We start from the raw sequence: 23,074 nt of genomic DNA, 5'->3' as shown, positions 1-23,074 counted from the left end.
CAGACCCATGCAGCTTGCTGGAAAAAATGTTCTGGCTTCTGAGAAATTCACATCATGATTTGTGAAAAAAGCACTCCAGCAACATGCCAGTTCAAGCCCCAAAATGAAGTGCTCCCAAAAGAGTAGAGCAGTCTGTATTAGTCAGAAAACTCAGACACCAGATTTATTGTTTTTAAGGGAAAATACTTATTTGTTTATTGAGACAGAAGTAAATACTCCTTTGAAAGCCGAAAACAGACTTCTGAGCTATTACTCAACACAATGTCTTTTTCAGGGATGGCCTGAAAGTGAAGTCTCCTAGTCTGCTTCCTGACTACTTAGCTTTGGTGAGCCTTCATGCTCTTGGAATAAACTTTTTTAGAGAATTCTATGTAAATGCGACAATAGAGAATCTCCACAAATGATCTATAAAATACTACCTTACTCTTGTAATCTACAGCTATATGTACACAAATGTGTAGTCTATTTCATTTTAAACAGATTTTTATACTATAGCCCTCATTAAGTGCCTTGGTTCAAATACATTTGTGAACAAAACTGATTCAGTTAAGTATGTAATTTCATAAAAATTATTAATTGAATTGAGAAGTGAAAATTGCTCTGTCTTGCAAATCTAATACAACTAGATCACTCTTCTAGGGCCTCACCTACTTATTCATACTTCAGATTTTATTCAACAAAAACTTTAAATTTAATCAGGTAAATGGAATATTATGCATCATCATCATTATCATCATGATGCTTCCTGAGCATACATTTCAGAGACCATTATTTAAGAGTGAAATCCAACATGTCAGAACTTAGCAAAAATTACCCCTTTTCTCAAATAATGAGATTTTCTATGATTATGCTTCTTCCTTGGCTACAAGACTGACATCAGATTTATATAACTGATGCCAATTTTCACACATTTTAAACAGGTAGAGAAGGAACAATTATATCCAAGAAAGCCTTTTGTTCCTTGCATTTGTTACTTGCATTTTATTTTCATTCTCCTCATCCATAATTCATCTGTATTGATGTACTTTACGAACTTGCTGCCTGTACCCTGTTTGTACACTATTATTTAGTGACACACAGAAACAGGACAAGCCTCTCCTGCACTGTCTACTTTGTTATCTATCAATCTAGCAGCTGCAAAATCAGATAGGCAGGCACATTGACCACGCACATAGAGAAAATAGCCATGATCAATTCAGCTGCTGAGCTTTCTGAGACAATCTTTTATATCTTCCTTCAATTGTTTGATGAGTTGATCAGACTAATGATCGCCAGTTCATCAAGCAGTGTTTTGCCTGATTAACCAAATCAGTGGGTCAGGCTTGAGGAAGGACAAAAGCTGGGACAGATGTTGCAATGTGAAGCATCTGGCTTTGTAGGATGGTGGAGTCACCACTCAGCCCTGGGAGTACTTCACAATCCCAAAGTCATCCATTTCCTCTGGTTATGCTGCCTTCAGCACCATGAGCACCACCTTTCTCTTACATACATATAGGAGGTTGTGAGTTTTACAGGACACCATTAGCCTAGCAACCACACCTCAGACATAAAATCTTTCTAGCATACCAATATTAGAATTAGCTGAGTACAATTTAGGCACTAGACAAAACAAACCCTGTTCTAATGTATTATCTTTATATATGGTTAGGTTAGTGTTACAAATTCAAATTCAGAATACTTAATTTTGGGCACACCATCTCCTGACTAATAGCTCTTCACAGGATTAGCAGGTAGAGAATGTCACTGCTGATAGATGTTGTATATCTGCAAAGAAACTTCTAACAAATGCACAACCTTGCTTGGAATAAAAATCTTAATGTGAATACTGCAGACAAAATCTTCACAGTCATTTTTCAGTAGCAGGGTTTGTTCAAAGCCTGACAACTTGTTCTGGATTTAGATGTCTGGAATAATCAAGAATTGCATTTTTCTAGTCTAGATAATTCAATGTCTGCCTCTGCTTGCTACCCATAATTCCTGTTTCGCTCCTGCCTTTGTTCCTCTCTCCTGTCCTCTATCTCTTCCTCATTCTTTTCTTTTGTATTCTATCTATATGCTTTTTATGCCTATATGTGGAACAGTGGTTTACAAATAGGTGCTATTATTATTATTATTACTACTGTTATTATTATTACCACTACTACTATTATTACTACTACTAATGAAATGGCCACAAAATAATGCTGTTACTCTAAAAAAGTCACTCTGCTAATCACTGATCAGAAATGTTACAGTAAATTCATTTCACTATCATCAACCTGGATTTCCCACAAGCTGTGATGTGAACCAAACCCAAACCTTAGAAGAAAGATTAAGTTATAAAATTCAAGCATGTCTGTTCATTCAGCTTGTGACAAACAAAAGCCTCCAGAAATGAATTGCAAATTTTTACAATATGCTCGTTCTTCAAAAATATTTCTGCAAAAGCAGCCTCATGAAACTATTGAAAGATCCTGTGCTATTCAAGAGAATACAAGCATATGCTCAAGAGATGGCCCTGCCACTACAGAACACAAGCCTCAGGGACAAGCTGCTTCCCTTTCATGTCATGTACCTCCACAGTAAGGTAAGAGGCCTCATGATACTCCTGCAACTCTACTACATCTTTAAAATACAATCCCAGGGACAGATACATAATTATGCCTTCTTCTGCTCTTCTTGTTCCATGAGGTAGAATTTTAGTCAAGATATGCCTGAGGATGACTGAAAAATAGTAATATACATACCCTACTAGCTGGATTCTATGCTGTCAAAGGAAATGTAGAGAAATTTACAAAAGGGAACAGATCTGTTGCATCACTTTAAATGCAAAAATATTGAGTAAAGCAAACAAAAACACAGCATGATATCACTTTAGAGTCTGGATAACAGAGATCAGACTTGTGATACCTTCCAACAGGAACATAAAAGACTTGATCAAAACAATGCATTGAACTCAACATACCAGCTCCTTCTTCTTCATGCATTCCATGAGGATAATGAAGAGGTGCTGTGCCTGAGTTCGGGTGTATGTGAAAGTCTTCTGGATGGTAACTAGCAACTGGTCCCTCAAAGATTCGTTGATAAGCCTGAAATTCAAAAAGAAAAGATTAAGCAAAAAAACAGACATGAGGGAACACTGTCACTTCATTTCAACTGTTTTCAGGGACAAAGATCAAAAAAATAAGAGTCAACAGATCACTTAAGGTTGTTTTGGGCAGGTTTCAAGATCAGGAATTGCTGAAACCATAAGAGATAAATTGGAAAACATTTTTCTAGGAAAACATGTTGATTGTGCTGAGGTCCCTCATCTACAAAGTTTTCATATCAGTTCTCACATATTGCATGACAGAAGGTCATTCAAACTATCAGCTCTGTGGGATTTCCTAACAAAAACAAGAACCACACTGACAGGTCTTAATTTGAGGGAGACCAACACTTTAGGGTTATCTGAAGACTCCTTTCTATTAGTGAGTTAGAAAAATTCAACTTGTAGTTAATTTTAGGAACATGGGAGCATTTATGTTGTCGGTGGTTTTGATTTTTTGAATATGTCGACTCACCCTACTGATGCTACACACGATCTCATAAGCAAACAAACAAATTTCTCTGTTCCTCACTCTACTCAAAGAAAACATTTTGATTTTGGGCATGTTGATCTTCTCAACAACAAATGGGAGCTCAAGAGCACCCATTTTGTATTTTTCCTCAGTGCTAAGGTCAGTGCTTGCAAAAAGAGGCCCAACTTCAGAAATAAACAGTAATAGTATGTGAAATACAAGTACTTGAACCCTACCTCTTACTAAAAAAAAGCCATTCTTCAGGACTTTTCTGGGTGAAACATTTCTGTTCTCAATGTCAAAATTACAAAAGAGTGGGCTTTAATTTAGAACATGCATCCTTTGATGCTTCTACACTACAGCAGTTTTCTCACTTAAAAATTATATTTCACTGCTTCAAATTACCTAAGTTGGAGTATTTTATGGAATAAGTCATCCAGTGAAGTGAAAATTGGATAATCTTCATGTCTCATATTTTAGGCCAGAAGATTAAAAAAATATTTAGTCCTGCAGCCACTGCAGAGAAATATCAGAAGCAGCAGGTATCTAAAAGCCATTGTTAGCTTATGGCAGCTGCTTTGGGAGAACAATTTGGGAGAATCCTTCATTTTTGCATTCTATTGCCTAAAGTTGCCTGTACTTCTCTGCAGTGAGAAGGCACAAATGAGACTGCAGGATATTCATCACACCACTGAATTTCAAATCCGGTTTCATTATCTAGTCTTTATACCTGCAGCAAATGTTATTAGAAGAGGCAACAAATGGGAATGGGAAAGAAGTGCATGAAAGTATATAAGATCCGGCATATGGAATACATATATTCTCTACCATGTGAATTTGATTTTGGCTGTAAATATTCCTGTTGAATAGAACTTTGACTTCAAAAAGAGGCCTGGAAAGCATATGTCTACGTATTTGAATTAAAAGGAATTTACATGGGGTTTTAGACCATTCTTGTTCTTTCTAGGCCTGGCTTCTGCTCCTGTGTTCTACTTTATCACAGACTCCCTTTGAGTGGTGAGTCTACCTCTGCTCTTCCTGTTTTCATCTAGGAGCAGTCTGGCCCTAGATGTGCTATTTCCTGGGATACTGGAGAGGCATCTACTGCTCATACATTAGGAGAGCATTCCTTCCCTGCAGCATGACCTGCCTGCCTCACAAAAAGACAACACATAATGAGTTAAAACTTCCAGCCCTCTTCCAGCCCAGGCAGATAACGCTGGAGCTGGCAGCAGAGGACCTGCTGTGTGGGAATTTTAAGAGAGATAACCTGACCTTCTGTACAGGAGGAAGGCTGTTACAAGCAACATGGGGACATAAAACAAGATGTCAAGAATACAGGTAGAAATGTAGGACTCTGTGATAAAGACAATCAGGTTGGAAAGACTGACATCCAGACAAGCACTAATATACTTTGACTAGCAGATTAGTAGGTCATATATGATATAAATAATGATTTTAGGCTCTTGAAAAAAAGGTGTTGGAAATTGGGTTAAATCAAATATAAACACAATGGTGCTATCACTGTATTTACAAGTGGGTCAGAACTATGCAATTTTCCATCCTTCAAATGAAGAAAGAAAAAAGAGATTATTCACAATGAAAGAGCTTCCTAAAAACATCATCAGGAGAAGCTGAAGAGATTCATATAAATATCTAATTTCCCTTGGAAACTATACATGAAAGTGAACTATATGAAAGAGTATGAAAATTATATGAAAAAATACATGGGCTTGGAAGATTCTCAAATAAAAAATTTCAGAAAACATTTCCAAAGTTTCTGGAATAAAACCATCCCAGTTTCTTATAATAATCTAATTTTCCTTAAAATGTCAGAAATGTGTAGATTCCAAACCTGAAATTTCATTTCAGAAATTGTCTCTCCTTTAGGCTAACACACACAGAAAGCAAGAGAAAGTTGCATTGAGTGAAGAGAATTGTGTCCTGATCCCTTTTCTTTCTTGAACTAAAGCTCTCAGAAACTGTATAATAGCATTAATTTAAGCAGCATATAAAGAAAACTTCATGTGGAAAATACAAGAATTAAAAAAAAAACCAAAATGAAGAAGTGCTTCCCTAAGTACAGGGTAGAACATCTGTTGAAGTACCACTGCTCAGAAACTTCTTGCTGTCATAATTTGATTTATACAGTTTTCTACCCTCCCTAAATGTTTTTCTTTAACATCTCCTTAGCCTGCAAATGTACTTTAAGCCTATTCAATGTCTTTGTGAGATCAAAAACTTGAAGTGATTAATCAAAAACATAAACAGTAATGTAATCATAGCTTTGTGTGCACTGAAATCAGTTATATCCAGAATGTATCACTTTTTTTTCCTTAGGAGTCTATAAATGTTAGAAGGTGTCAAATCAAAGTTCCCAATTGTGTAACCAAGCTGGGACAAACACAAACTGTTCCTTGCTGTTAAAGGCTAAATCTACAATGCAGACGCCAAATCCAATTTGGATGTTAAACAAGTAATTTCACAGAGTACTGTGAGCAAAACAAATTAAGACTTGCAGGTTAGGTGATGGTTTATCTCCTTTGAAACACTACCACATTTCTTACACATACACACCTTAAATACATGCTTTTTAGATTCAGAGAAAAAGAGATGGACCTACTTTATCAGACTGAAACACTATAATTATGACTTCCATCAAAGTCAGCATAGACTGAATAGTGTCAGAAAAAGACAGTATTTTTATCATCTTTATAGTAGGCTTCAGTTCTAAAAATATTTTGCAACATGCCAATAAAATCCTTTTGGGAGAATTTTGATGGCATGATTCTCTGAATTCCACTTACTTGACATGGAAAAAATACTGCTCCTGCCTAAACAAAATGTACTACAAACCAACCATGAAACCTGTTCTTTTTTCCCTTCCTCTTGTAGTTTGAAACTGTTCTTTTATTCCCTAAATACATAAGACATGCTCATTATCATACCAGTCCATGCTCATTATCATACCAGTATTCAGCTTTTTTTTTCTTTCCCATAGGTTCTGGATTGCTGATGGAATTAAGCTACCTAATGTCAAAAATCTGTCATCTAAAGTAGAGCTATATACATATACATTTATTTTCAGAAAAAAGACCTACTCACAGTTGTTGCCTAAGAGTGTGTGCGTATGTTTTGTTTGCTTGTTTGTTTGTTTTCAGAAGATGCCAACCTTAGTTTTGACACATCACATTATCAGAACTGAACTGTATGGCTTCCCAGAAAAGTCAGGACCCTGAATTTTAAGAAAAAAAACCCTTGCATGGGCTCAAGGAGTTAGTCAATAGGACCCCCTGGGAAACTGCTCTCTGGGCAGCAGAACTGCCCTGGGAAATTGCCCTCAAGGAGCAAAACAGAGCTGGCAGATCTCTAAGGACACTTCCCGTAAAGCACAAGAATAAGCCATCCCTGGATGAAAGAAATAGGGCAAAGAAGGCAAGAGACCACCATGGATGAGTGGAGACCTGCTGGTTAAACTAAAAAAAAGCAGAAAATGCACCATCAGTGAAAAAGGTACAGGTAACCTGGGCAGAGCTTAGGGACACAGCCCAGTTATGCAGGATGGGGTGAGGAAAGCCAAGACAAAGAAGAAGCTGAATTTGGCCAAGGATACATGGAATAACAGGAAGGGCTTCTACAGGCATGTCAGTGAGAAAAGGAAGGTTGAAGAAAGCGTTTACCTCATTTGGTAAGCAAGGCTTGCAAACTAGCAATAATGTACAAAGAAAAGGCTGAGGTACTGGACAGCTCACCAAGGCCAAGTGCAGAGGCCAACACCTGGGCTGGGGCAACCCCCAGCAGCAAGACAGGCTGAGGGATGAAAAGATCACAAACACAGAAAAACAACCGTGTCCTGGGCTGCACCCAAAGCAGTGCAGGCAGCAGGGCAAGGAAGAGGATTCTGCCCCTCTGCTCTTCTCTGGTGAAAGCCCACCTGGAACCCTGCATCCAGCTCTAGAGCTCCTCTCCAGTCCTCTGACTGTGAGGAAAGGGTGAGAGATTTGGGGATGTTCAGCCTGGAGAAAAGACAGTCCTGAGGAAACCTTATTAAAGCCTTTGAGCACTTGTAGGGTGCCTGTAAGAAAGATGGGGACAGAGTCTGTAGCGGGGTTGGTTGTAACAAAACAAGGAACGATGCTTTTAAAACTAAAAAGTGTGGATTTAGATTAGATATAAACAAAAAGATGTTTACAATGTGGACGATAAAATGGTGAAAGAAGTGTCTCAGAGAGCTGGTAGGTGCCCCATCCCTGGCAACGTTTGGGGTCAGGTAAGAGAGGGCTCTGAACAACTTGAGGATGAACTTCTCCAGGGCAGGGGAGTCAGATTAGATGATCTCTAAAAAATACCTTCCAATCAAAACTATTCTATGTTCTTATGATTCACTGCCTAAGATCATCAGGAGAGGCCACCTCAAAAACCTGAACTGACAAAGTAAAAAAGGCAATACTTTGCTTCTGTCCGAGATACACTGGATGATTAAACTGAAGGAAAACTTTCTTCATTGCTTTTGCTGATGCAGAAGACAACATTTTGGCCTACTCCCTCCTCAGAAAGAACTTTTTTTTTAAGCTATGCCTAATATTTGAGGAGATAAGAGATGTTTCACTTAATCTTTCAAATTCATGGCATATAATTTTGCAGTGATCATCAGTGAAAGATCTGGCCTACAGTCCACCACCTAACTTGTTTAGCTTTCATTTTCTTCAAAGATTTTTAGTACTGGAATCATACGATGTACTAGAGAGTTACAAAGATTATGCTCTAGCCCATTTTCAAAATGTATCATAGATTTTTAAAAAAGTTATTATTCTCAAAATGCTTTGAAATTACTTTAAATAATACACTTCACTCAATGGATTGCACATAATCTGTTTCTAACTTTTCATTTTGGATAAGGTAAATATATCCATAAAATACCAGTGGGATATGAAAACTACTCCCTGCCCTTCCTTATAGGAAGCTTAGGGGATTTTTTGTTTTAATTATGATTTGCACTTTAGACAATCACACCATATGTAAGAAACACGACCAGAGGCTCTGCTCATATTTTCTTTCACTGGAATTACAAATAAGATACAGTTGTGCAAATTTGTGGGACTGGCTGAATTTCTTACACATTTTCTAATCCACACAATGTACATATCATATGTTATGAGAAATTACAGCTAATAAATGTAATCATTCCTTCACTGTATTCAAACAAAGGTGAATTCTGAGTGCTTTTATGAGGAATCAGGTTCACTGCAGACCTTCACTGGTAGTTGTTCTACATAATTTTTCATTGCCTACAGTTTATTGAATGCTCATTTCTTCACCAAAAGAGAGATAAATATATTGACCCTCCCAAGGTCAAGAAACTGACCTTCTGTCCAGGTTTTGATTTGCAAAGCACTTTGCTACGAGAGAAAAGTAATGATATAAAAATATGCAATGTGAAAATAATTTTACAAATTAATTCAGACATGATTTGGATCCATGATTCCCTATGATGTGGTAGACACCATGGGAGATACTGAAGAACCATATTATACATTATGATCCCTTTTGCTGAAAGTGAAAAATTCCTGTATTTTGCCTATTAACAAAAGGGATTTAAATAATATTCTTTGGATTTGAATCGTAAAAATGATACCACAGTGGATCCAGACAAAGATCAGTCCAAAGGCAATCTTTAATGATTCTCATATGAGGATGCTCATTTAAAGCACAGAGAATGTTTGATATTTCCTTGTGAACATTAGGCAAGTAATGCATTTTTATGGCATTAAATTCAACTCTTAAGGGTCTCATGCTTGCAGGAGTAGAAATGACAGAGTAGTTAATGAGCTATAAATTCAGCTTGGAGACTGCATTCAATTACTGTAAGTAATTCCTCATTCTTTAAGGAAACATTTTTCTAAGAAGGGATGTAGTTTTTAACCTAATGTTTCATTTCTCTGATTTAAAATTCAGTATTTAATAAAGAAAAAATAATATCTCTGAGAATTAAAAGCTTCAAAATATTAATTTAAAATTGCACTTTGCATTTGTTTTACACTCAGCTTTTGCTTGTATGCAAATAAGTGAAATGAAAAGGCACCCATCCTTGATTATACAATCCAAAATATTCCAGCTGTATGTGGAGGAGAGTAACTACCAATGAAGATATTTACTTAGGACTTAGTAGGGACTAAATTTACATGTTTATGACTGATATTATGTTCTCACTCCTCAATGCTGTTCATCGTATTTTTCAAGTAAAAGAAATAATGAGTGCTTCAGAGCCTGGAAAACCTGACCTTTACATCAAGGCCAACAGTGAAAAGCAGCCAATAATTATTCTGATTCACTACATGAGGAATGTTGCATTTAAGACGCCTTCTTATTCAAGTTATACTGTGGTCATAGCTTGTTTGTCATTGAAATGTAAAAGGTACCAGGAATTCACTCAGCTCTACTAAATTACTTCTGAGAATTTAATTTACTTCTGCTGAAATGTAGCCACCTACTGCATCCTTAAAACTCTGTTTCAGACTTTTCCAGACCAAGGCGAAATTTAGTCTCGGATATTAAAGTCTTAATAAACCTAAACCCTCCCCGTGTGTTAGTTCTGCATATCTGACACTCGTAATGCTGAAACCTCAGCTCAGTGGATCACTGCACATGTCTTCCCTCCCTCAGAAACTTTAACGAGAGAGATGAAACAATAAGACCTCAAAACTGATTTTCCCCCAAAGACATCTTTCCTTCAAGGGTGGGCTTCACCGTTCCCTCTGCCATGCTCGTGGTGCCTGGTGGAGCGGCAGGCGGCACCTCCTGTGAGGCAGGGCAGGCACAGCTCGGGGTGGTGCTGGCAGCCTCCTCCACTGAGGCTGCATCACAGTGAAGATGTCTACCCAAAGGTCATCCTACGGGTGTGAAATGTCTGCCTTGCCACGAGGAAAGCTTACAGTTATGCCTCAAGAAGGCAGATTGAAGCTTGTCTTCTGCCTTTTCAAAGATTTGCATGGGCACCGGCATTGTAAAGGGGTAACGCACCTTCATTAATATAAGAAACCATTCATTTTTCTGCTATGTGGAATGTTCAAGGAAGAACAATTAACAAGGAGGTAAGACTGGAGCAACAAAATTCTTTGAAAACAAATACAAAAAAACCTACTGGTCAGATAGGCAATTGCTCAACATACTAAAGGATTTGTTTAAATGGATGGATTGGCACAACATTGATCAAAACCCAAGCAGAGAGATGTATTTGTTCTCCATCTACGGACATAGTTATTCTCCCCATGGAAACAAACTTTCAAACTAACTTAAAAGCTCACAGAATTCACAGCAGTGCTTAGTAGACATATGCACACATTATTATGTATAGAAAATTAATCCTTGTTGGGCTGTTGTGAGTTAGAATTTAAGATTGTGCAAAATCAGCATAATAATATAAATATACAAATGATTTTGTTTCTGCCATTAATTATGTAAGTGTTGAATTATTTAAATCAGGTACCCAGTCCATAGCAGCTGGAAGATATGCTATGTCTCAGAGAATACTCTGCTTCTGACAAGCACCCAGAATTAAAATATGTTTTTGCCTTGATAGTCTGATTGCATAGTAGAATGCAGAATGAAACTTTGCATGCAATTCAGATGTTATTACCTTAATTTAGAATTTAATAAACACAGTTTTGTATCACCTTCTTAGACTCTATCCAAAAGAAAAAGCTACTAGCTGAATTCTGTTAACATGGCAATTACTTGATATTCTCATAGTGCTAAGAACTATTGAAACATAGGTTAGAGAGGGGGAAAAAAAGATCCAATTTGTAGCTGAAGTCTAATGTATTTGGATAAAAAAATTATGAATATAATTATATTGTTTTACTTCTGATATTATTAAAAATATCACTGCATGCCTGATTGATGTTTTCTGAACTAGGATGAACACACATAAATTTCCACTAGCTACTTTAGCAAATTTCATAGTTTGCATTTTATTTAGTATAAAATAAAGAGAATTTTGTGGGTTGATAATGTTGCAGGAAACAATCTGGAGAGGGACTCCCACAATAAGAAGACCCATAGTAAGACCGAATACTACCTTTCACAAGTCCAGATATGAGAGTCTCAAGTAAGAAACTGCTGGTTCTGCCTCTGTTAATACTATAACTTGCCTTTTCTACATGCAGGAGTTTGTGATGATGAAAGAGAATCACAGCATCATAAAATCACAGAACCATAGAATGGTCTGGGTTGGAAGGGATCTTTAAAGATCATCCAATTTCAATGTCCCTGCCATGGGCAGAGACACATTTCACTGAACCAAGTTGCTCAGACATGGACAGGAACAATTCCTGGGCATGCCTGTGCCAGTGCCTCAGAAGACTCACAGTAAAGAATATCTTAATTATGTCCAGTCTAAAGCTACCCTCTTTCAGCTTAAAATCATTGCCCCTTGTCCTGTCACTACATGTCTTTGTAACATATCTTTCATATAAGCCCCATTTACATATTGAAATAAATTAGTTCATTCTCCTCCTGGATTTTCTTTTTTTATGATGACATCAGAACACAGAAAAGGTAGATTTACATAGCAAATAAATGAATAAACCATATTTGAGTAAGGTTATGTGTAGCATTATCAGTGAGGTCACTGAAAACAGAAATAACTTCTCTATGATTCAGTGAAACCTGGCACATTCATATGTATCACAGATACAGTACAGGACTAAGCATGAGCCTGAATATAAAATGGATTTGGAGTACTTGTGGAAAACTATTTTTTTCCCAGTAGGAGTTTTTAGGTTGAGTGAGTTCATAATCACATTTATTTCTAAAACATAATATTGCTTGGTCTAGAGCTCAATGTTTAAAGATTTAATTATTTGCTTACTCTGCATGTGAATACATATACCCCCACACAATCTAATACACACATAAATGAGTCCCAGGGAATCCTGACTATAAGATTACTGTAGGTACTTTCAGAAAAAGCATGAAGCAGCTTTTAGCTATAAGAATCTGTGGGATTTTGCTTCCACATTTATGTTTTGTTCTAAAATTGTTAAATCTTCTCTCTATTTGTTATTTTCTCCTCTGGGCATCAGACTGAGCTCTGCTTTGGGAACTTCCAAAAGGACAAAGTCCATGATCATTGTTGAACACTTGGAAACCTTCTGAGGGTGCTTGTGGCTGTCAGGTAAGGAACAGGTTAAGGTAGCCATGAGGCTGTGGACCAAGAAAGCTTCAGCATTTGCTAATGAATGCTGCTACTCTTAATCTAGGATGCCTGTAACCTTATTTGCAACTGATCCCTTATGAGGCAGGGCAAAGCCCTTTTTAACTTGTGCTTGGGAAAAGCCTATCCAAGAACCAGACCAAGAGTACAGCCAAGCTTGTGCAGCAGCTTCTGCAAGAGGATGCAAAGAAAGGGATCCTCAGATTAGTTTGTTCCATCACAAATAGTCTCAGGTATAGTAGTGACACACTATAGAGTAATTTTCTCCAGATCTGGAGTAGCTTCCCCTGTCAGAGCAGAGGCTTCGATGTGAATGGAGTTTTCAATGGTGGATGCAGCACTTCAAGTCCCAGGATTCCGTGCTCATTCTTGATGCCAGGAGACAAGGTTTTTCTCCTGTAGGTCTGTGGTCTTGGAGGAGCTCAACTATCAAGCACAGGATTATGTAAGTGAAAAACAACAGTGCTGTGGAAATAGCCCAACAAGATGAGCACTATCCTTAGTCTTTCCCAGATGAAGGACATGCTGTGGTAAATTCCACAAAAACACAAGTGGATGAGTCAGACATATTTGCACAGGCCCTTATCCTTATAGAGAATTTTAACCACTGTGTTACCTACTGGAGGGACAACACAATAAGCAATCCTGGAAGTCCCTGAAGTGCACTGACAAGAACTTCCAGACTCAAGTAACAGTGCAGACAATGAACAGAAATGCTGTGCTGGACCTCATACCAGCCGTGGTACTCTCTCTACTGGGATGTGAAGGTCAAGGCAACCTTGGCTGCAGTGGCCATGAGCTGCTGACCTCTAGATTCTGTGAGGAGGGAGAGGGCAAAAACAAGTCCCAAGATCCTGGCCTTGAGATGAACAGACTTTGTCCTTTTTGGGAATCTTTCAAAGAGTCTCAAAGTAAGACTAGAGGGAAGAGTGGTGCAAGAAAGCTGGTTAATATTCAGGAATTGCCTCCTCCAAGCTCAGTGAATGGGGCAAGGGACCTGGTGACATAGGAAATGGAAAAATATCAAGTATTGAGTGTCTTCTTCTGTCTCAGGCCCCACACACTGGGAGGAAAGTCGAGAGGAAGGAAGTGGAACATGATAGTGTCACCATTTCATGGATCCTGACAATGAGTACTCACAAATGGGAGCTGACTGATGTCATGGCAAAATCTTTGATCAACCAGGACAACTGGAACAATTGCCTGTGGACTGGAGAAAAGCAATAGTCACTCCTGTTTTACAGGAGACCAAGAAGGAGGACCCAGAGAACTACAGGCTCATAGGCTTTCCTTTGATCTTTGGGGCTGTGATGGACCATTTATTCCAGTCATATGAAGGAGATGATCAGGGGTAGCCACGCTTGACAATCTGATAACCTTCTTTGAAGAGATGATAGGATTGCTACATGAAGGGGAAGGAGTGGATATTCGCCATGTAGACCTCTATAAGGTCTTTGACAGTCTTCCATAAGATCCTCATAGATAAGCTGATGAACTATGGGATGGAGGAGGAGACAGTGAGGTGAATTGAAACTGGGTAAAGGGCTAAGACCAGAGGTTTGTGATCAGTTGAAGATCAGCATATTTCAACGTTCTGTCCTGGGTTCAATCCTGCTCAATATCCTCATTGATGATCTGGAAGATGAGACTGCGTGTAGGCTCAGCAGGTGATCCTTCCTCTCTCCTTGCAACTTCTGAGAATGCTTCTGGAGTCATGTGTCTGAATCTGCCTTCCCCAGTACAAGAGAGGGATGCACATACTGGAGAGTGTCCAGCAAATAGCCACTAGGATGATGAAAGGACTGGATTACCTCATATATGTGGAAAGGCTGGGGGAGCTAGGACTCTCCAGCCTGAAGCAGAGAAGGCTCAGAGATGAAGCTTGTTTTAGGGCTTGTTTTGTTTTGTTCTGAATACCATATCAATGATGGAAATGGCCATGTGAGATAGGTGTTGCTTTTGTACAGTACTGTTAATCATTTCCTGTGCTCTGCTTCACCACGGAATTGAACCTGTGGATAGAGAAAGAACATAGGCTATGCAGTGACTTACCCTCCTTCTTCAGAATATTTGTGACCAAAGGCAAGGATGTCAGATGCTCGGCCACTGCCATCGCATATCACAACGGGAACAGGAGGAGTGTCTCGCAGGTACTCCAGAACAATGGAGATGACATTGGGACCTCCTTCCACAATAAGAGCCACCACTGGAACCCCTTGGCCAATTCCTGGAGCAAAAGAAAGGAAGAAACAAACCAAACCAAACGAAAACAACACAAAACGAAACAGGCAACCAACCAAATAAAAAATCATGCACACAAAACAAACAAACAAACAAATAAACGCAATGATAAAGGAACAAAAAAATCCGCAAAGCCAGCAAGGCAAACAAAACATAACAGAAGACAGAAGAAAAAAAAAATCAGACTGAAATAACTTCATCATGATTGTATAATATTATTTTAGAGAAAATGCATTCAGTAAATCAAGTATTTTAAGGACAGATGGGACAAGTGTAGCCATCTCATCAGTTCCACTGCATAAACCAGTATATTCTAGCATTATCTTCTGTTTCAAATACAATAGTTATGTTTAAATAGACCATGAATTTTTTTTTTAGAAATCAAATCTTGTATTGAAATCTTAAAGAAGCTACTGCATTTCTTCCTCACATGTTCATAATCAAGACAGGAATGTTGCTTGTAGTCTAGCTTTTGTATGCTGTCAGCTTCCTATCATTGAGTCTTCCAATACTTTTGCTTGCTGTTGCAAAATTACCTCTATGATATTTATCTTGCTGGAAAATCCTGTATGGGATCCACTTTGAGGTTGCAGCTGGGCAGCCTTTTAACTTTCTCTTGCAAGTCAGAGCTATACTTGTTTTTCAATTCCAGTCAGTCTCACAGTTTTTCCCTGAATTCTCTCCAATTTTGCAACATATTCCTTGATTTGCAGACCCCACACCAGCGCCTAACCAAAGGAGAGGCATCTTCATTTTATGCACCATTGGTGTATTTACATAGGAGTGCTCTGCAAAAGTTGTAACACAGACTGCCAGGAAAGTTGTGTGGATTTAGAGAAAGGCAATCTGACTCCAGGCTGGTGTTAAAATAGCTGAAAAATCTTTTAGGGTAGTCACTTCTTGACCAGTGGAGACTGGGGACATTCAAAAGGACTCAAGCAATAAAGGAAGACGAACATTTTCTGTTAGCATTTTTTTCCTGACAGAAGCTTTTCTTCCTTCTCAAGTAGATTTTGTAAGAATACCTATATGCATTTTGCACAAAATTCTGACATTTTACTGGAAAAAAAATAGTGTTCTTCACTATTAATAGCTGGGTTGGAAAAAGTTGTAGAAAGCCATGTAACTACTGTTAATATGTCTGATGAAGTTTTCTTTTAGAGACAGTTCAATTCTCAGAAGCAAAGGTAAGCATGTGAGCCTGCAACATGAAATCTGGTTAAACCCTCTAGAAATATCCACAGGTCAAACGATTTTCAATAATTTTAAGGACTTGAATTACTGCCAAAAATGAGATTAGCTACTCTTCAACAAAGAAAGAAAAAAACCTAGTTTGTATATATAACAGGAAAATATTCTAGGCGTTTCCTGAACCATTTTGAAGGAAACATTATGTTTCCTGAAGTGATTCTCAGCCTGCCTTGTTATTATGCCTCTATCTACTGTTAGTCTGTGACTTTTTTGTCATGGAGCTTAAGTAGGATGTGGGGTGTTTGTTTATGTTAAGAAAACTATAGGTAGAATTATAAAATGTACACTAATGAAAGAGCGTAAGAAGGGTGGTATATAACAAAGTGATTAACATAATGATTTGCACAGAGATCAAGGGTTAATTTTTTCTAATAATAAGGACTTCCTTTAATTGTTGTTCTATCCAATCTAGACACCTGCTAATAAGATTATATTAGGAAGTATTCTTAGTAATGTGTCAGACTTGGTCTGGATGACATTGAGGATTAATAGAAATTGTGAAAGTTCACAATTTGAGATGCAAAGCTGTTTATGTAGTGTTTAATAAATCTTTCTGTAAACTGAGAACTCATTAGAACTCACTAAAAAAGCTGATGACAAAATAACTGTCTTTGGTATAGCAAGACTACTAGGACAAGATATGATCCTGAAATACACACAGCAAAACATTTTCAGGAGGAAACAGGGGCAATTCAGTGCCATTGCACAAGCCACTCAGGAAATTCCATCCAAAATTCTGTCTGTGCTCAGGCTTGTTCAGAAAGAACAAACTGGAATGAATGGAGGAAAAAGTCAAAGGTAGTGTATGTGGAATACAGACGTCATCTTATGAGACAAGATTCAGAGTTCAACTTATCTTCCTGAGCAAATTAAGGGGGGAAAAGACACCATGACTGAATACCCTCATGACATACAGCACTTTAGAAATTAACAGTTTTGGATGGAGTGCAGAAGATTACTGGTTATCAGATGAGTGAAGTCTTTACAGTCTTCTTTTAAGACTAAAAGGGAAAACTTTTGTTATTGAAATGATGCTCTGATACTCACTAATCATAATAAGTGCTGTTACCTTACGTATCTCAAACTGTTCCTGAAACAGATTCTGTCCTTCTGCTCTGTTCATTCCTAGTGTTTCTACTGTATACGTATTTCTCATAATATAAATAATTATGGTTAGTCTAAACAGCTGAACTATTTTTGCCTCTTTGGGCCATTTGAAACCATGTCCAAAATTCCTCTGGTAATGTTTGATTTTCCTTCTAAATTTCTTAAAACATAAATAATTTTTTAAAATTTGAGCCTTTATAGTAACAAGAGTAGCTTAGCATACGAAAGTTCTCTACAAGTGTTTCAGTTATGTTTCACTGTGGTTAATCAGATGGCAGTTTTTTCGTTCTCTGGTTCTTTCATTCAGCATGAAAACAATCCTCTAATTCGAGGCTAGTAAAATAAAAGAAGTCTTTTCCAATTCAGAGTTCAATGAAGTTTGTAGCTTAAAGTTAAAAAAACCCCCAAACTCATGTGAACCTTGATTTATCATATACAGCTAAGTTCCAGATTGAATTGCAGCTCTTTTATCATTCTGGCACATTTCTTTGTGAGATAAAAAAAAAATAATTTGAACACAGACTTGATTTCTATATCTTGTTTTCCCTTGGGAAATTCTCTCTGAATTTCAGCAAATAGATAATTTTTTTATTTTAAATTCCATTGTACTTCATAAATAATTTTGATTTGGAAAAATCTACTGATTCTTTAGCTTGGTGGGCAAATTGTTCCATTTAATTTCTGGAATTAGAAATAGTTTTTAAATCAGCTACTAACACTTTGTCTATATTTTTTCAAAGTATAACCACTTCTGGCTTTCAGGAAAAGTTCTGTTCATTACAGCTGTCTGAACCCTAGTGCCATGAACTTCCACAGATCTATGATATTTAATTTCTGATCAGTAATGGTATCCACAGCATGAAAGAAAGTCAGTAAGCATGGTGAAATAACAAAAGGTTATGCCTGCTTGAGTACCTTAGAATTTCAAAAAATGGGTAAATGGGAATTACCACATCCTCAGCTTTCTATTATGCTCCAAATCATATTTAAATTAGTTTTGACATTATATTAATTTCAGAATAAAAATGTAGCTACTTATACTGAGATGTCTGCAGCTCAATAACTCTCAGCCAACATGCAGAGTAGATTTAAATTAAACTTTTTGATACCTTGATACCTAAAAATTCCTGTCTTACCTTCTGCTAAGTATTAGGAATTTGGAAATGAATGCAGAGGGTCTGAAGAAAAATTTCAGTGCATCTGAAGACATTGACTGACTATACTAACACTGCATTTATAGCTATGTTGATATCAAATTGAGAACTGACTATGCCTCAATGTAACACTGGGACAATTTGGAGAATGTTGGCATTTGATGCCAGCAAAAACCTCTGACTTTGAGATAAAGTTAGCTAATAGACCTCTCTTTAACTGCTACTCAAAATGTTTCCTTCTAAATCTCCTCAAAAATAAAAGGATAAGAAATTCTTTGTAAGAGCTCTATTTCAGCTTGTGTGTTATATGATATACTATAGTCTGTAAGGAAGGGGCTGGCAGTGCCTGATAGATCCACAGGGAGCCTTTGGTTTCAGACACTTCACTTGGAAGGATAATGGCAGGCTGTGAGGTGAGATCCTAAATGCAGAGGTGATACACTCCTTATAACGTCAAGGACATCATTACAAAAAGGGTTTCTTGCTCTAGTTGAGATTGTTAGAATGGAGGCAGTGCCAAATAAAACCTTGATGACACAAAACTGGACTACAGTACTGGAACTGCTGTCTCCTAGCACACATCCAGAAGGTGGGCACTTTATTCCAAGCACTACAATGGACAGTCCAATAAATCAACAAAGAAAAAGTTTTCTCTTCATGTGTTTTTGTGGAATTTACCAAAAAATTCCCCTAGTCTGGGAAAAAACCTAAGAATAGCACTCATCTTGATGGGCTATCTTCAGCAAGATGCTGAAGTTGCTTTCACTAAATACTCTGAAAGTACACAACCTTAAAATTTTTCACATTTTATTAACTGAGAGTAGCATTAATGCACTACACTGAAATATTGCCCAGTCTGAAACCACAGAGAACCTTCTTTGGTAGAGGCAATGCATTATTATCATCAGGAAAGACTATCACTTGGTGTTGCCTTCCAAACACAGAAGGAAGTACAATTAATTTTTACATAGCTGAATATTTTTTTCTGTTTCCTAGAAGATACTCAGTAACACCTTAATCAGCTTTTTATTCAATATACTTTGTAGAGAAACTTTTAAGTCCAGGTGAATTATTTTTAAGCATTTGAAAAATTATGGACGTCTGATAATTACATGGAGGATTTATTTTTAAATTTACTTAATTCACTTTTTAAAGCATTTCTAGGATGAGCTCTGGTTTCAACAAATCTTTTTTACTTCTTTTGGAAGATGGAGGAAACTTCTTGTCTAGCAGTATATTTTCAGACTTGAATGGCTGTGAATGCTGACTGATGTGTTATCACTCTGTTGTTTATGACCTAGTTAACTAATAGTTCAAAATGATAAATATCGGACTGAAAAATCAAGAGTCTTCCATCTTAAGAGCAATTTCTGTATTTTTATTCTGTGTTATTAAAAATAGTTTGTTAGACAGACAGGAGATTTTTTTTTCTCTCAGATTTTCAAAAGAAATATTAAGTTTGTATCCAATCACAGGTATGCGTGAAACATCTCGTACTAACTAGCATATTACTATTTAATAAGCTCTTCAATTCACATACTAAATTTTTAATATTTCTGCTATAAATCCAAAAATACAGGTGGCCTCTCATGACTTCATTATTAGAATACAGAAAAATAAGTCACCATTTTCACTCAGCATAATGATTCATGCAAAAAGAAAAAAGTGCCAAAGATCTGACTCTCATCACTATTCTGATTTCCAAAACATTAACTTGTATTTTGAGTATTTCAGTAACTATGGATTTTTGCAGGGTCGATTAGACTACTTAGTGTTTCACAGTGTCAGGTACTGTGGATACTGCTGGTGAAAATAGACTGCAATATTGTAAGAAAGATTTATGTAGTCAACTTAAAGCTTCATTACTGTGTTATTGCCTTTGTGGTCAGCAGTAGAGCCATGAGACTTTCTGACAATTGTGATTCCAGGAACGTATGTACACATCAGAACATTTTTCCCAATGTGCACCAAATAGCACTTGTAGGCCTTCCTTTTAATATACAAGAAACCCCATCATTTTCCCCTTGACACAGCTGTAATACATAAATATGTAAATTAAAATAATAAACTAGAAGAAATAAATGAATTTGGAAATAGAAGGAAGGAAAAGCTGCATAATGTTTGTGTTGTGTGAAAAGGAACTAAAAAATATCTACCGTGCTTTGCGGAAGCCCTATTTTGTTTTCCTAGTTCTTGGAAAATATGAATATTTTATACTGTGAGTATATTTATAAATAATGTATAACTGTCTTATAAATTATTACTAATTCTTTTAGTGAAGAGCTAAGCATGAGTTACCCATATTTTTATAGACCAACAAGTGAATAAAATGCCTCATTTACTACAAAATTAATTTACTACTCATGTTTTTAAGCAAGGTTTTAAGAGTAACTATCTGTAAGTTCAGCCCTGAGTTCACTCAAATAAAACAGAGGTTCTAATTGACTAACCTGACGAAATGTGTCTAATTCAGTATCATAACATTTGGTGGTGACAGACACATCTGAGTTGATTTCCTGCCGGCCATTTTTGCTCTTTAACTAGGTCGGACATGTTGGTGTGAGTTGTCCTATGTTAATTTCCTTTTCCTACATGGAAATTTTGACTGGAGAGTTTGGTATTATTCAGATTTGTTTGGGATGTTGAGGCCTGTGTCTGTCCTACTGGAGGAGCTACTGCCCAGCAGCTAGCACAGGAGTGGCATACAGCTGCAAACATGTGTCACGCCTCATGCACAACGTGCAGATGGACAGCAAGATCTCCAGAGGCTGGATACAATGGAGGAACATCAGGCTTAAGGTTATACATAAGACAGAGTCACTGTGGACATACTGAGAGAGCCCAAACTGTCCCAGGGGCAAAGTAAGCCTGCATAAACCTTCACAAGGTGCATGAGCACTCAACCTGACAGCTCAATGTCTTTTCCGAACGCAGCACACACTGCTCATCTGTGCAATGTAGAAACAGGACTCTCAGCCTTCCTAGAAAACCTGAGCCTACCTGAGGCATGTACAGGGATGTGTGAGACATCACTGAGCTGGAAGGGCTTGTCAGGTCCTCAGGAAAGCAGGTATATCTGCATGATCAAGGGGCCTCTACAGTTTTGCATAGGGCTACGCTCCAAGTCCATAGATTGCTAAATCTTCCTGAACCCATAATGTATTGCAGATAGTGGGCTACATAAATAAGTAGGTTTCTCCACTGGTCATCATAGCCCAGGTTTGCATATGCCTATCTCAGATAATGAGGCAATAGACTCAGCAGTAGAAAATTCCTTATGACAGGCTTCAGATTTGTTTCCCACCACTACCTTCTGTACATCTTGCAAAAGGTCTGCTGCTTGTGGGCAAGAGCTATCCCTCTAACTGCAAAATTCTCCTATGATAATGACTTCTGTTAGTGGTAAATTCAATGCTCTCTTACTGACTGACAAACAAACAAATCCAAAAATACAAATCAACAGATATATCCATGTTAGAGTTCCTACAAGTGTTTCCCAGTGCATGGAAAGGCATACAGATTTTGCACAAATGCTTCACAGTGTAAAAAAACGTTAACTGTGTCAAACAGATGACATGTTCCCAGGCTATTAATTCAACAGATGAGGTTATACTCCAGGGCTTTTTAATGCAAACATTGTTTATTCGAGGTATTTTGTAGAAAATCTCATTTAATTTTCAGTGGGTGATTGATAAAACTGTTACGAAGTTCACTAACCATACTGATCAGGTTACAAGAACTTTAACAGCTTTAAATTACATTTTCATCAAATCTGATCTCAATTTTAACCTAAATATATATGATGAACTGAAATTTTTGAGGAGAAACTGACTTATAAGCCTTATTCATTCATATTTGAAACTGCAAACCAGCATTTCTTTATGATTTTTTGAGAGATTTAAGGGTGTCTTGAAACTCATATTAGAACTTAGCAGTTCTGGTAAGTTAAAGAAAAACAAAGTCCTTAGCTCATGAAGTCTGTTTCAGAAGTTTCTTCCAGTTTCTAGGCTATAGCTATGCTTCATGGGACAAGCAGAGTATGCAGCAGTGTAATGTATTAACAATGGCTGAAAGAAACACCACATAAAACTGTGGCTTCCAGAAACATTTCAGTCCAAGTGTTTACATAGTACTTGGATATCCTAGTGCAAGACACCTGCACAGAATGGATAAAGAATTAAACGTGACCTGTAATTCTAATAAGTCCTGGTGTAGACCTATAAGATTAAGAAAAATAATTTTACATTTCTCAACTGATATTTGTCTTACAGTAATACAGAGTCAACAAATATTGTTCTTCGGCTGTTAATACAGTATGTCTAACCACAGGGTAAGTGATGCTTAAATAGATTTTAAATGATGTTGGATTTCAATAGTTGTTAAAAGTTAGACCACACGAATGTGTCTGCTTCACCTCTGGACATCTATGTGGTACTCTCTATAGTTCCAGTTAGCTAAGTTCCAGAAAGTTAGCTATAGTTCCAGAAAGGCTAAGTGATAACAGAGAACATCCTAAAATAATCCAGATCCTTCATATTAGGTTACAATGAAATATGATTACAACCTGG

The 23,074-nt window shown here is 37.3% G+C and overlaps 1 protein-coding gene across 3 annotated transcripts in view; it reads right to left on the bottom strand.

Annotated features, from left to right (window-relative positions):
* The window catches only part of TRPM3 (transient receptor potential cation channel subfamily M member 3), a gene marked incomplete at both ends in the record, with an annotated part of 383,951 nt that overhangs the window by 78,939 nt on the left and 281,938 nt on the right, over nt 1-23,074 (bottom strand). For 2 of the 3 annotated variants that reach the window (XM_083884288.1, XM_083884289.1), the window contains 2 exons: nt 2,945-3,068; nt 14,806-14,980. In XM_083884288.1, coding sequence (XP_083740414.1) covers nt 2,945-3,068; nt 14,806-14,980 — 299 coding nt within the window. Of the gene's footprint in view, nt 1-2,944; nt 3,069-14,801; nt 15,071-23,074 lie in introns of those variants that run through there. The other variant, XM_083884290.1, reaches the window with a different exon arrangement.

Source organism: Zosterops lateralis, assembly GCF_965231275.1.
Source record: "Zosterops lateralis genome assembly, chromosome: Z".
Taxonomy (NCBI): Eukaryota; Metazoa; Chordata; class Aves; order Passeriformes; family Zosteropidae; genus Zosterops; species Zosterops lateralis.
Note: the sequence above shows the minus strand (reverse complement) of the source record. Positions and strands in the feature narration are given on the sequence as shown.